The sequence below is a fragment of the Perognathus longimembris genome, chromosome 16 (genome assembly GCF_023159225.1).
Source record: "Perognathus longimembris pacificus isolate PPM17 chromosome 16, ASM2315922v1, whole genome shotgun sequence".
Taxonomy (NCBI): domain Eukaryota; kingdom Metazoa; phylum Chordata; class Mammalia; order Rodentia; family Heteromyidae; genus Perognathus; species Perognathus longimembris.
The window spans coordinates 16469019-16484611 of record NC_063176.1 but is presented as its reverse complement, the minus strand read 5'-3'; the positions used below and the strand labels follow the sequence as shown (position 1 = coordinate 16484611).

The 15593-nt window shown below is 43.1% G+C and overlaps 1 protein-coding gene across 1 annotated transcript in view; it reads left to right on the top strand.

Moving 5' to 3' along the window:
• Window positions 1–15593, top strand: part of Aff1 (AF4/FMR2 family member 1) — a 127570-nt gene that overhangs the window by 36596 nt on the left and 75381 nt on the right. The window contains 2 exon segments of the mRNA XM_048364541.1: window positions 1936–2056; window positions 2355–3281. Of these exon segments, the coding sequence (XP_048220498.1) occupies window positions 1936–2056; window positions 2355–3281 (1048 nt within the window).

The following is a 15593-nucleotide window of genomic DNA, read 5'->3' as shown; positions in this document are numbered from 1 at the left end:
GATTGTAAGGAATTCTTGAGTGGTCAAGTTTCTTGTGCTACTGCCTCCCAGAAGAAAGTCTAATTGTCTACAAAACACATTCAGACCCGATCAGAGAATGTTTCAATTTCAGCTTTAGCATGTCCTCTTTTTCAGAATGTTTACAAACAATAAATGGCTTCCTTGGTAGGTGTGAGTTCTCATAAAATCTGATATGGTTATTTGTCATCTAATAAAGTGTTTTTGTTTTTCCTTAATGCCATTCCTGGAGTTCAAACTCATGCTGGGTGCTGTCCTTGAGCTCTTTTTGTTCAAAGTTGGTGCTCTACCACTTCTACTTCCACCTTTTGGTGATTAATTGGAGAGAAGAGTATCATAGACTTTTAGGCTTGGGCTGGCTTCAAGCTACCTGGCTCAGATCTCAGCCTCCTGAGTAGCTAGGGGACAGATGTGAGCCACTGGTGCCTGGATAGCAGATCATTTTATCATCATGATCATTGCCAGTCCTGGGGCTTGAACTCAGGACCTGGCCACTGTTTTTGAGCCTCCTTGTGCTCAAAGTTAGCACTGTACCAATGAGCTACAGCACCACATTTCTTACCTATTTAAGACTTTTCTGCCTGGGCTAGCTTTGAGCCTTCATTCTCAGATCCCAGCCTCCTGAGTGGCTAGGATGGCAGTCTTTTATGGGGAAAGCTGAGTTAGAAGATGAGCTATGGGACAGGCAGAGAATAGTAGGCTCCTGTGAAAGGGGTATAGGAGAGATGACGAGAGTGTAGAGAGGCCAAGAGGGAGTATTTGTAAAGCTTCACACAGCCAAGGCAACTGAGTGTTTTCCTGTTCTTTCAAAAAGAAAGCATTGAGAATGAAGAGGCTGAAGATGTCCCAGAAACAAGCCTGTGAAGACAAAAGTCTTTTTTTTTTTTTTTTTTTGCCAGTCCTGGGCCTTGGACTCAGGGCCTGAGCACTGTCCCTGGCTTCTTCCCGCTCAAGGCTAGCACTCTGCCACTTGAGCCACAGCGCCGCTTCTGGCCGTTTTCTGTATATGTGGTGCTGGGGAATCGAACCTAGGGCCTCGTGTATCCGAGGCAGGCACTCTTGCCACTAGGCTATATCCCCAGCCCCAAAAGTCTTTTTTAACAGTTCTTTTCTTATTCGCTGGTGATCACATGTGAGGGTCTAATGTGGTGGCCTGTGAGGTGGCGAGGCAAGCCCCCTTTTGGTTTATGTGCTAGCTAAAACACACCTGTCTTTCCACATTGGTCTCCAATTTGTTCCTCAGTCAGTGCTTTTAACCCCTCTGGTGCCAGGTCTGTGATCTAGGATACATGTTTGTGTGGCTTAAGTAGGGCAGTCAAATTGGAAAACATTTTCAGTAGGGATGGCTGAGATCTATAATAGGATAGTCTCCTCCTTGACATTTGACATGAAAAATAAAAAATTACCCTTTTGGATTTGCATGCCAAGATAATCCTGCAGAGAAGGTCCAGAAAGAAAGAAATGGTGTTTTGGGTGCTTCGTAGTCTTTTAATTAGGAAATAAGACTTGATTTTAATCTTCCAAAGTGTGTAATACCGATTGATCCAGGCAAAGTCTTTTTAAAGTTCCCATCCTGCTGACTCCTTCAGATGAAAATTTTCTCTCCCCCATATTTTTGCAAGCTGGAGGTAAAAAAAAAAAATCTCATGATGGCACATTGCCTGTAAAACCATTCAGCTTGGAGTCAGTCTTGGTTCATGATGTTGTTGCACAGAGTGGGTGTGGGCTCCTGGATCCCGAACCCCAGCCATCTGACACCACAGTCTAGGGCTAGGTGAAGGGCTTATGCTTTCTTTATGCTCCCCTCATCGCCTTCTTCCCAGGGGCCTGCCGTTCTCCACATTAGTACACGTGCACAACAAAACTTGGATACTGATGAATTGTGTTGTTTTCATTCCTTTGCGGCATCTGAAACAGCTTGTACAATGAAGACAGAAACCTGCTTCGAATTAAGGAGAAGGAAAGACGCAACCAGGAAATTCACCAAGAGAAGGAGGCATTTCCTGAAAAGATTCCTCTTTTTGGAGAGCCCTACAAGGTATTCACTCTAAACCAGAAGATGAAAGGCTGATTTATCACTGTATTGTGCTCTGTGATGAATGATTCTGTTTCATTCTTGACTGATTTCAGATAAGTATTACAACTGTGGAAATAACTTACAACAGAGATTGTTTTTTGAGGGGGGAAAAAACCCCCATTAAACTCTGTATGCTACACATTAAGTTGAGAAGTTCCTTCTCCTTAATAGTGTAATAGATTTTTAAAATAATTATTCTCCTTAGATTCCCCCCCGCTCACCCCAGTCTCTTGACTCTAGTGCCCTTTTTGTTTTTTAGAAAGCAAAAGGTGATGAGCTGTCAAGTCGAATACAGAACATGTTGGGAAACTATGAAGAAATGAAGGAGTTCCTTAGCACCAAATCCCACCCTCAGTGTCTGGCTGCTTCTGAAGATAGGTTGGGGAAGCCAAGATACCCTTCATTTCCTGACAAGGGGGGCAGCATTCCGTCTAACTCCTTCCACACACGTGCCCACCACCAGCCCATTCACACTCCTGCCTCTGGACCACTTTCTGTTGGTAACATTAGCCACAACCCAAAGATGGCAAAGCCAAGAATGGAACCATTGCCAAATCTCCACGCCAAAAGCTATGGGCCACCAGACAGCCAGCACCTGGCCCCCGCTTGCCTTGGTCAGGAGGGGTACAGCTCCACTCATCACAAGAAAGGGGACCCCAGGCCTGATGAAGGCCACAGTACTTTGATGACACACTTAGCTCCAGAAAGGGAACTTTCCCCCTTCATCTCCTCTTTGCCTTCCCCTGTGCCTCCTTTGTCACCTGTACATTCCAACCTGCAAACGCTACCCAGGATGCAGGCAAGCAACAAGCTTCACAGCAGTAGCAACAACAGTAAAAGCTCCTGCCCAGCCAAGTCTGCCAAAGACCTGGTAGTGAAGGTTCGGGATAAAGAGACCCCTCAAGACAATTTGGTAGCGGTCACCAGCCTCAGTGTCGCCCCTCCCCAGCCGGCTTCTCAGACATTTCCACCCCCCTCTCTGCCATCGAAAAGTCTTGCAATGCAGCAGAAGCCCACTGCTTACGTCCGGCCCATGGACGGCCAGGATCAGGCTCCGCTGAGCGAGTCTCCCAAGCTGAAATCACCGCCAGAAGACTATCGACCACAGACCTTTGAAAAAACAGACTTAAAAGTGCCTGCCAAAACCAAGCTCACCAGGCTGAAGATGCCTTCCCAGTCAGTGGAGGTAAGTTGCAATGTCTGACATAGAAAGGAGTGGGGAGGTAAGTCTGTAATGTTGGGGTGGTGTATTCATGTGGCTTAGGAGCCTGTTCATCCATGAAAAACTCAGGATGCGTGTGGATCAGATACTGAAATGTGACTTTTCTCTTTGGGTAGGAGATGTCCTTTTGTTGGGTGGCTCAGGATAGCCATGAACTTGAGAGCCTCCTGCCTAAGCTTCTCAAGTGCTGGAATCAATCCAACTTGTAACGTTGTTTGCAGAAGGGTTTAAAAAAATCTTAAGTCAGGCATTGGAGGCTCATGCCTGTCATCCTAGCTACTCAGGAGGCTGAGATCTAAAGATCACGGTTCAAAGCCAACCTGGGCAGGAAAGTCCCTGAGACTGTTATCTCCAATTAACCACCAGAAAACCGGAAGTGGAGCTGTGGCTCAAAGTGGCAGAGGGCTAACCTTGAGCAAAAGCACTCAAGGACAGTAGTGCTCAAGCCCTGAGTTTAGGATTTAGTACTTGTGTCTGTGCGCACACACACACACACACACACACACACACACACACACTTACCCCTCCCCCCTTAGTGCTGGAGATGTGGCTCAAGTGATAGAATGCTGCCCAGCAAGGCACAGTGCCTGACTTCAGAGCCTCACATTGTCAAAAACCACCCTCTCCCCAAAACAAAACATAACCCAAAAATCTTTTATTGAGCCATGGTATAATCTGGAGATTTTAAGAGCACTATTTGTCTTCTATATAGTCCACAACCAGATCCAAGATTAAGAATTATTTTTAATTCTTTCTTGTTTTCTTTTTTTTTTTAAATGATGTCAAGGAAAAGTTTTGCATTAAAAAACTTAGTCCCACTCTTCTGAGTCAAGTAAAATCAAAGATGTCCAAATGTTGAAAAGAAAGTATTTTTTAAAGGTTTGTTCCTTGTAAATTATAAGAAACTTTTAAATTGAAGTTCTGTTGCTGTATATTTTATTTACCATCTGAAAAAGAACAGTGGGCATACGGTGACATGTCATTCAAGAGTGAGTCACCTGTAGAAGATGTTATTCAACTCTGGGGTTTAAAAGTAACCAAAAATATTGTGGGTTGGTTTGTTTGTTTGTTTGTTTTTTGGTCAGTCCTCAGGCTTGAACTCAGGGCCTGGGCACTGTCACTGAGCTTCTTTTGCTCATGGCTAGAGCACTCTTCCACTTGAGACACAGCGCCACTTTGGCCTTTTTCTCTTTATGTGGTGCTGAGGAATCACCCAGGGCTACATGCTAGGCAAGCACTCTACCACTGAGCCACCTTCCCAGCCCCCAGCCCAATTGTCTGTCATCTTTTTTTAGCTAAGAAAAAGTATTTCCTTATCGTGTTCTCTTGATAAATGGCTGAGTTGTGTTTGAAAGGAGAAGTGGAGCACATATCCTGTTACTGAAACTTTAAAGTGGTAGTAGCCACTCTAAAATTAAGGTTAATAGGGGAAAGTGAAGTGTTGGAAGTGCACTTTGTGTGTGAATTGAATTTAATTATTTGAAATGGGGTGTTGCTATGGTGCCCACGCTGGTCTTGAACTCCTGCACTCCTTCCCATGAAGTGAATGTTAAGAGATTGTCTATAAAAGTCTGTGATTTGGCCCACATATTATATAAACATTCTTATTTGCAGATCCATCGAGTTATCCAGATTTCAGTTTTGCATAATGGGAGAAGGTGAAATTCCTTTTACTTAAAAAAAATTAAAATAAGGTTTTAGGGTTTTTGACTGGAAAGTTAGTCTTGATCGTGAAGGTTCCTAGTAACTGTCAGCTTTTGGTTTAGAGGAGACTTGGTGTTCTGTCCTTGGATATCACTTGAGCCTCTGATGTCTTTTAGAAAGTGATTGTTGTTTGGGGACCAGGGAAAAATCAGAAAGGAAGAGTTAAGCAAATGGAAGAACTAGCCCAGATGGCAGAACTTAAAGGGATCAACTCAAACTCCGTGGGTTGTTTTTTGAGCATTTGTGCTGTGTTATGGCCTGTCAGCCTACTTTATAATCTTTTAATTCAGATATTGAATAACTTAGTGGGAATTCCTTTGCTTTATTTCTCAAATTAGGTTTATTGTGTCTTGCTGGTTTTTAAACACACACACACACACAAGGGAGCAAACATTTTTCTTGAAAACCTAAAAGACCAAAAAGAATGCTTTCAAACAATTTCAGGACACATTAGCAAGTATTGGCATAGTCTACCAAATGCCCAAACATATGCTTTCATTTGGGAAATGATGCCAAAGAAGTATTGGTACTGCCCCCAGGCATCAGTCTACTGGGAGGAAGGAGCCTGCATCCCTGAAACCATTAGAGGGTAATTGGATGCAAACCATCTGGCGTTAGGTGCATCCACAACGAACCTGTGTGAGTTCAGCCAGCAGGTTTCCTAGCAGATGGTTCAGGCAGAGGCTCTTGGTTAGCTTCCTGCTTTCTTGGGACTGGAGGCAGGAGTGAAGAAGTCAGTCAAGATTTATCCTAAGTCTGAAAGTTTCTGCTCTTTATTAGGCATGCAAACACAGAACTATTTTAGATGAACCTTGGACATTTTCTGAGGAGTGGACATTTGAAATGCACAAGGTCTGCCATAGATTTGGTGTTTGGAGAATGGGATTTTCTTGGCACAGATGAGTCTGCTATTAACAGTTGTGTAGATGTAAATACATCATCTACAGTCAGCTTTCTTTGTATGTGACAGCTCACTCTGGCTCCTGCCAGAGCCCTCATGCCAGGGGCATCTGTGGTACCAACTGCCTGGGACACTATGGTGCAGCGGGCGAGCCAGAGCATGAAGTTGATGGTGAGGCAAACTGAGGCCTCCAGGGGACGCACGTGAGGGAGAAGATGAGCCAGGAGCTTGGAAGGAAGCAGGAGGCATCTGGAGATTAGAGCCTTCTGGCTAGGTTTATTTACTTACTTTTTTCTTTTCTGGCTAGGTTTTGAGTTTGATTGCATTATTATTGTGTGTTTTTTTTTTAACAAAGTTCTCATGTTTCAAAGGTTTAGCATTGATTTTCAAAACTGCATATAACAAAATGGGTAATTAAGATATTTTTGCAGGAGGGGCTGCTTCTGGGCTTGAAGGCAGAGGCTTTGTCCTCCTACGGGCTTGCTTGCTTACAGCTGGTGCTTTACCACTGGAGGCATACCTCCAGCCCTGCTCCTTGCTAGTTAACTGGAGATGAGTTCTCGCTGACTTTTTCTACCTGGGCTGTTATCAAACTACTCTGCTCTAACTTAACTGACTTTGAACCACGATCCTCGAGGTCTTTGTTTCTTGACTAACAGCTTGGGTTACAAGCATGAGCCAATGGCAGCTGGCAAGAATTTTTTAAAATGAGGAACTCGAAAATCTCCTGTCTATATTTTGAAAACAGATGAGAGAATAAGGAAAGCAGTGAATTTATCCCAAGAGCAGGTGAACTTTGAATACTGAAGCAGAGATTGAGCCATATCCTTGAGTGCTTTTAGTATTGGGCGGTAGGCATTTGCTTCCTTAGTCCTAAGGTGGTGAAAAATTTGTTGTTGTTTTTACCCCTTTCCTGGCTCTTTGGGCTTTGTGATTTATTTTGTTGTCTCCACCCATTCGCCATAGCTTCCATAACAAAATATTTAAAAAGTGAACCCAATTAGAGTTGCCTTGTCTTTTGGAATTCCTTCATTCTAAGGCAAGTGTGGATTTCTTTTATACTACTCTGTGTCGTTTTACTTCCTGGAAGGTATTTGGTTTCATGTTGTACTTAGTACTTTTAAAAGAATGATATTCTTTTGGGCGATTAATCATTTTTATAGTTAAAGTGTTGTTTTTCCTAAGATCCTAATGGAAAAAATAATGAAAAGGTTACTATTCTTACTAAATAGAGGCTTGGACCAGAAAACAGCACTCAGCTTTCCTTGCAAGGGTCTGTCTGTGTCAGCTGGAAGATGTAGAGCAGTGAGCAGCCATCTTGCCAAGGGCAAGGCAGGAAGGACTCTGAAGTTTTGTGGTGATATTCCCAGCACTGGAGTTGTCAGATCAGAGACACCCAGGAGACTGAGGCAGGAAGTTCTTGGTCACTGAGCTACACAGGAGGACCTTCTCACAATACCAAGGGCGGTGGGGGGTGGGGGGTGGGGTGGGGGGTGCTGTAGCTTGGTCATGGGGTGTTTGCCTTCAATGTACAAGGCCCTCAGTTTGATTCCGCATATCACAACAATAAGCATACAATAAGCAGAGATTAACATACCAAATTGTATGCTGAATTTGAAATCTCACTTTAAAGATAAGCACAAGCCTTTTGTATTACAAATAAGATCAAAGAGGAGGAACTCACTTCATTTTGCCAAAAGTTCGTTAATATCAGGGCCAGAGTTAGAACTCCCAGTTCTTTTTGGTCTTTCTGACAACTTGTCTGGTGGTGGCTTTGGTTGCAGCCACGAGGATGTTGGCTAGGGCTTCAAACATGGTAGGCAAGCACTCTCTTCTACTGAGCCGGAAAATGTCTAACTCCATGTGTGTTGGACTTGTGTCATCAAGGCAGCCTAGCCTTGGGGAATATAATTTCCATGCTTAGGTGTTTCTTGGCTTCATATCCACCCCCCCCTTCATCTTTATTTTCTGTTTTTATTCATTTAACCTGATGATACGAACCTCTACCGTGTGTACTGTGGTCAGTCATGGTGGTGGAGCTGAGGTTGAGCTAGACAAACCTCTGGTTTTAGTAGAGGCATCGGTAATTGATACATAAATGGAAATGACAGGCTTTAACAAGAGTGCTGTAGGAGAAGAGGGCCATGAGAGTGAGGAGAACGAGAGGCGGCCTCCTTTAGATGGTCGCCTTCTTTTGGAGGGGTTACCAAAGAAGAGGCAGGAGATAGCAGAGGCAATTCATTTCAGACCAAAAAACAAGTAGTACAAAGGCTTGCATTTGGGGAAAGGAATAACTTTATTAAAAACAGAAGGGAAGGAAATGTGGCTAGATGACTAAAGGCGTGGGGGAGAACGTGAGATGACATGGGAGTGGGGGCAAAAGTGAGGCTTGCAGGCCTCTGTGGGCCAGGTAAGAGGGTTGGGTGTGATTCAAATGTGAAAGGAGGTTATGAGAGGATCTTGGGCAGGGAGTAACACATCCACTTTCATTTGGGGAAGTGATCATTCTGGCTCCTGGATGAAGAATGGCGGTAAGAGATTAACGTGGAGCAGGGAGGTTAGCGGTGCCCTGGGTGAGACACACTCTGCCTTTATTTGGCAGCTAGAGCTTTGTGGGGAGCACGGGTGGAATGGCCTGGGGTCAAGGGGAAATCAGGCATCACAGATGGCTGGTGGGTTTTTATTAGAAAGGTAAGAATAATGTGTTGACCTCAGCTACTGAGATAGGGCTGGCCTCGAAAACCAAGGTCGCTTATGGAAGTTAGGAGCTGTTATATATTCACATGGCATTGACAAGTTAGTTGGAAGTCATGTATGGAAACCCAAATGCTGGGAAGATGTCAAGCTTGGAGAAAAGAGTTTCAAGATTTATTTATATATATAGTAGCTATTAAAATGTTGAGTCTCGGCAGGTATACCTAAACATCTTTTTATGGCTCTCCTTCATTCCTCCTTCAGATACATTTGGGTTGAGTTCTAACTGTGACTTGTGGCCACAAAGCCATCACACTTTTCCTTGAGGCCTCTTTTGGTTTCTTGTAGAAAGGTCAGAATACAATGCTACTCATAGCACCAGGCTCTGAAGTTGAGTCTTCCTTTTTCTTAAAAAAACATTATTTTTATTTTTGTTTATTTTTATTGTTATTAGACCTATTAGTTTCAGTGGCTTAACCCACTGTGATTTAGCCCACAGTGGAAAAAATGTCTGATAGTGATTCACTTTCATTCACATGAACACCGAGTTCCTACTTTCAGAGTTAAGTTTTCCTAGTATTTGAAACCTCACAAAGAAGGACTTCCCTATTATGAAGTGATTTGAAGATTGTGGAAACCCACTTTTGGTTGTGAGGATACATGATGGACGTCCTATTGGTGTCCCTCAAGGTAGAATTAAGCAGCTAACTCTGACATGCTCCTTCACTTTAGAACTGCCTCTGCTGCGTGGCATGTCTCATGCTGGGGATGGGGTTACAAAATGTGAAGAAAAATCAGCAGGTGACTATGATCTTTTTGGACTTTAATAATGAAGTTGGTAATTGGCATTATTCCATTAACCCACTCACACACACTCACACTGTGATTGTATGAGAAGTTTGACAAATCTCAGAGGCCAGGCGGTGGTAAGAATGGTAACAAAAGTCTGTGACTCAGAGCCAAACAGCTCAGTGAAGGGCTCCGCTCGAATGGCATCTGAGAGGAGTTGGGGAAGTTAAGCTGTCTGTAGATTCTAGGCAGAGGGAGCAGTGTGAGTCTCAGACTTCTGCCACATTATCTATAGAGACCATTGTAAGATGTCCTCCCAGGGTGTGAACGCAGCTCATTAGTTATTTTCACTTATTCTGAGCCCAACCAGCACATTACTGTTGAATCATTTGGAGAAGCCTGCTAAAAATACAAGTTAGGGGCTGGGGATATGGCCTAGTGGCAAGAGTGCTTGCCCCGTATACATGAGGCCCTGGGTTCGATTCCCCAGCACCACATATACAGAAAATGGCCAGAAGTGGCACTGTGGCTCAAGTGGCAGAGTGCTAGCCTTGAGCAAAAAGAAGCCAGGGACAGTCCTCAGGCCCTGAGTCCAAGGCCCAGGACTGGCAAAAAAACAAAACAAAATAAAAATACAAGTTATTAGAAATAAAATTTCCCAGACCTTACCTTAGGTAGTTTGAGAAATGTGTATCTGATTCTCATGCAGTTTGTTTCACAGACTAGAAGTGAGAACTGTTCCAGAAGCCATGGACCCCAGGAAGTTGGGGGTGGGTGGGTCCAGGCAGAAGGCTCCCTTGGAGGGATTGTATATCAGAGTAGTCTCAGGAGGACAAGTGTGGGCTTTCCAGGGCACCTCCCAGGACTCAGGCTCTTGTTTGCTGTTCTTCTGCTGTAACTTGCTGAGGGGGTGGGCTAGAATGTTCTTACACAGCTTTACAGGTTCTATTTTCCTCCCCCTCCTCCCCCACCTCCCCCTCCTCCTCCTCTTCGCCTCCTTTTGGTGCCAGTCCTGGGGCTTGAACTCAGGGCCTGAACACTGTCCCTGGCTTCTTTTTGCTCAAGGCTAGCACTCTGCCACTTGAGCCACAGCGCCACCTCTGGCTTTTTCTATATATGTGGTGCTGAGGAATCGAACCCAGGGTTTCATATACATGAGGCAGGCACTCTACTACCAGGCCATATTCCCAGCCATAAAGGTTCTATTTTCTAAAAATATTTTTATTATGTCAACAATTACCAACAGGACATCTCTAATTTGACAATCTGATACTCTGAAGGCCAGAACTTTTTGAGCTTGGACACGACACAGGTGTCAGGAAAATCTCACCCCTGATCTCTCACGATGGGCTGCAGTCAAAACCCCAGTGCACTAAAAATAAACAGCCAATAAATGAATTCAAAATACCTTTTTTATTTGCTTATATTTGTCCTACAGAGAGGAATTTCATATTCTATAAGTGAATTTTGTGCCCATCCTCAAGGCATCTCACGCATATGCAAGTATTTCCAAATCTAGAGATCTCTAAATTTGGGGATCTTTGTATATCCATATAAATTTGTCAAGGCATTTAGGATAAAGATTCCTGAACCTGTGCAACAAATTTAGATTAGATTCATGAGCTAGAGCTCTGTCAGCTTGGGCAGGGGGCATGACCTCAGGAAGTGACTACAAAAGCAGGAAGTGGATTGGCATGCAAGGCTCCCTGATGATTTGGGTGCCTGAGCTGAGGACTAATCAGCCATAGTCAGTGAATAGCTGAGTGAGGGACTTGGGTCTTCTAGAGACTGGCCAGGGTTAGACCTGCAACTAGCTAAATATAGAAGCTTGAAAAATAGTCGCAAGTGACCTGCAGACCTGAGCAGAAGCAACCAACAGGCAGCCTGAGACTGGATTAGGCCTGCAGGTTGTTTTCCTTTGCATGTGTGCTATGTTTTCCTCTGAGCCAGGACTTAAAAACTAGAGAGAATTTAGATTAAAAATGAGGTTTTTGGTTTCTTCAGAAACTTTCAGTTTGCTGAGTAGAATTTCCACCTTTAAATTCTGGAAGTCAGAAAATTAAAAAACATAAAGCGACTTAACTCTGATAGAAATATTTTAAGTAATGTAAGCAAGACCATTTTGAAAAGTTTTAAAATTGCTGGAAATAAGTTAGCATGAAGAATGGAATTGCATACACGGAGCTCAAGAGGCAGGCATAAAATTGAAACTGGGAGATCTTTTTTGGGGTGGTATTAATTGGAATTGTTTTTAACTTTCTGTTCCTTCTCTGAAATGCCAGAAGTACATTCGGTACCAGGAGAAGCAATTCCTGTTCCTCCTGGTTGTTTTCACACTTGAGATGTTTGTGGATGGATATTGGATCCCCCTGGGTCTCGCAAGCAGTCTCTCTGCCAAGACACTGACATGCAACACTTTGGAATTTGCCCGGACTGCACGCTCTCCCAGGCTCTCCTAAAGCCACCCAAGTCATTTTAGCACTTTTCTAGATTAATTGTGCTTTATTCTGAGCCAACTGATAGTCTTCAGGGACAGGAAGGCAGATACTTGGGGGTGGGGAGCGAGGGGGCAGCGTCCCATGGATGGCTCAGTTAGTCATTTTGATTCGGGCTGTTTTGGTGGGGTCAGGAGCTATTTAGCAGGATTCCTCCTCAGAGACGATCCGGATTCTTGTTATCATAACAGACTTACTTTTTTTCTGTCTCATATTTCTCCAGTTGCCAAGAGCTACAGTATTTGAAAGACCATATTTGCCAAGGTTAATTTTACTGCGGGTGCACATTTTCCAAGCTCTCTCTCAGCAGCTGTTTTCACACTGATTTGTTCCTCTCTTTTATTATTGTCAAAACCACCGGATTGACAAGCTTTTTCCCATAGAGGTTCAGAGTCCACGCATCTCCAGCTCTGGTGCCCTCATTGCATTCCCTCATTAAGCTCGGCCTACTTTCTCTCTGCATTTCCCCTTAACCCCGTGGTAATTTGTCAAGCCCACTTTAATCTCTTTTAATTCCTTTGGCCGAAGGATTGTGAGGTTTAATGTTTTAATCTAAGGGCCTCAGTATTTAAGTAATTAGAGGTCCAATTTCCAGTTCTATCCTTTAGATAAACCACTTTAGATTTTTTTTTCTAATTCCAATTTACAAATAATAGAATCCTGAGAATTCGCATTAGGCAAAATTTGGAACTTTGAAATGAACTTCATGAATTAAGGAAAGCATTCTATTATTATTTTTATATTTTTTACAGTCTTTTTTTTTTTTTTTTTTTTTTTTGGTGCTTGAACTCAGGGCCTGGGCACTATCCCTGAGCCTTTTTGTCCTCTAGGCTAGTGCTCTACCACTTGAGCCACTTCTGGTTTTTTTCTGGAGATAGCCTCATGGAGTTTCCTGCCCAGGCTGGCTTTGAACCATGATCCTCAGATCTCAGCGTCTTCAGTAGCTAGGATTACAAGCGTGAGCCACCAGTGCCTGGCTCAGTCATTCTTACAACCTTAAGCCTTATGGATTTTTTTCATTTTATTTTAAAAATATTAAAAAATTATTGCTTTGAATTATACATATTCATAAGTAATTCAAAATATATAATGTGAAATAATGAAATCGACTTCCATTTCCTTAAACATTTCTTAAAAATTTTGATTAGTATATAATAACTGTCCATATTTATGAAGTAGTACAGCATGGTATTTCAATATACGTATATTGTGTGTACTGATCACACTAGGGTAATTAAAATTTCCTTGTTGTTATTTTGTGTTTGGAGGCTACAAATACTGCTCATGTTTTAAAAATCGTCTACCCCAAAGCAAATGTTTTCTGTTGAATTTTAAAGTTTTGTTTCTTGTTTTATAGACTCCTAAGGTAGACTTAGAATTTCTTGTTACTTGTAACATTTTTTTTTTCATGCTTGAGAACATGTGAGCTTGAGAAAGAATTCCTTTTCCTGTCTTCAAATAATCTGGACATTCTTACCAAGTGTCAAAAGCAACATACAAAACCTTTGATAGTAATTTAGTCATGTTCACATTTTAGAATTGCGCTTTTATGGTTAACTATTTGAGTATGGACTAGATAAAGGGAACCCACATGCACAATAAACTGACTATGACACAGCATAAACAAAGGGAGTCAGTATGAAAACAGAGAATGTGGTACAAGACATTAATAGTAATAGGACAGGAGGATGGTCATGTACCCCTCTACCCCATTCTCTTTGTGTTACTAATGGTGGGAAATGCATCGTGTGTGGAAGACAGTTGCCATCCTGAGAGACTTAGGAAGGAGAATCTAGTTGAGCTTTGTGGGGTGTCACTGCTGGGTGGGGAGTCCAGCAAGACCCAGGCTGTCTGGGTCTCCACACTGTTAGCTGCGGCATCTGTATTAACACTTTGAGAAGAGGAAAATGTACTTCTTGTTTTCTTTTTTAAGGCGAATTGACTTATGAAACACTTTGAATATTGGTGAAAACACTTCCCAAGCTAAAAGTTTAGAGAAAGAAAAGATGTAAAAGAAGTGGTGGTGGCTTCAGGAAATTGGGGTACAGGCAGAGTAGAGCATGGAGAAATGGACTTAGGGAGCCAGATGGGGCTTGAGGTTATTTTAGTTGTTTATTGAGAAATTTAGACAAGAACAAAAATCAGGAAGAAAGAAATCAGTGGGCCTCCTGGCAGTCAGAATGTACATGCTAGTACAGCCTGGGGTTCTAATTTAGTGAGACCTTGGGTGAGGAGCTTGATTGTACTGTGTCACTGTTTAGTCGTCCTTGATGTAGGGGCTGAGGACACTCAAAGGAAGTGCTTAGAGCAGTGGAGTCCACAGAGGGTAGTAGGCATGGTTACAGTTGAAATCTGAACTGGGACTTTAAGGAGAAGAGAGTTTGGGCATAGAACATTGGTGATGCTGGAACTGGAGGTGAAAAAGTGAGCACATTAGTAAACAGATAAAAGAACCATAAATAGATCAGAGCAAAGGGATTGTGAATTCCTAGTTAGGATATCCTAGATGAGTAAAGTGCACTTACATTTGATTTTAAACATTAAAAATAGGGCTGGGAATATGGCCTAGTGGCAAGAGTGCTTGCCACCTATACATGAAACCCTCGGTTGGATTCCCCAGCACCACATATATAGAAAACGGCCAGAAGTGGTGCTGTGGCTCAAGTGGCAGAGTGCTAGCCTTGAGCAAAAATAAGTCAGGGACAGTGTTCAGGCCCTGAGTCCAAGGCCCAGGACTGGCCAAAAAACAACATTAAAAATAAATGGTCAGGCGCTGGTAGTTCATACCAGTAATCCTAGCTATTCAGGAGACTGTGGTTCAAAACTGGCCCAGGCAGAAAAGTTCACTAGGTTTCATCTCTGAAATAGCAAGGAAAAAGCAGACCTGGAGCGACATGGCTCAAGTGGTAGAATGCCCACACAGCAAGTTGAAGGCCCTGAATTCAAACTGCAGCACTGCAAAGAGAGGGGGAGGAAGAAGAGGGCTATGTCTGTAGCCTTTCCCCTGGTATCTCCCCTTCCCTTACAGTTTCCACTGCTGGAATGCAGAAAATCACACATGGCATTTTCTGGCCCCAATGCTAAAACATATTCTGAGCTCTAGATTCTCTTACCACCCCGACCCCTTGGACTTTTCTAGTAGTTTGTGTCACACTTCAGATTTTAGTGTGTTCTGTATGGCGCTTTCCATACCTTTTCTATAAAGTTGTGTGTTTCTTCCTGGTGTTGATTGCAGCCCCTTTGTGACACCCACTTTATTAGTCCATTAGATCTTCATAGATGGCATAGGATCCCCCCCCCTCAAACTATCCGCCATACTATTTTGCGCATGACTTCTCCCTTGCCTTTTGTTTTGTTAGTTGTTGTTTCGTGCCCTGTCTTCCTGCAGATGGTAGACATTCTGAGTGTAGAAGTCAGTTTTGTTTCCTTTGTGTCAGCACAAGTGAAGACTCAGGCCAGAATGGAATTTTTGCCGCACTGAGCTCGGCTTGAAGATTTCCTAACCCAGCTCACATTTGATTAGAGTGTGAAAGATAATCTGTCTTAACTGTTTGGCTGGATAGAGGGCATGGGCTGACTTTTCTCCTGAGGGCCCTTGGTAGGGGCCCTGGCTCTGAGTTCAATGCATTTTTGAAGGATTGTCTTACCACTTTTAACTGAAGTATTTCTTAGGTCATCTTAGGCATTCCTGCA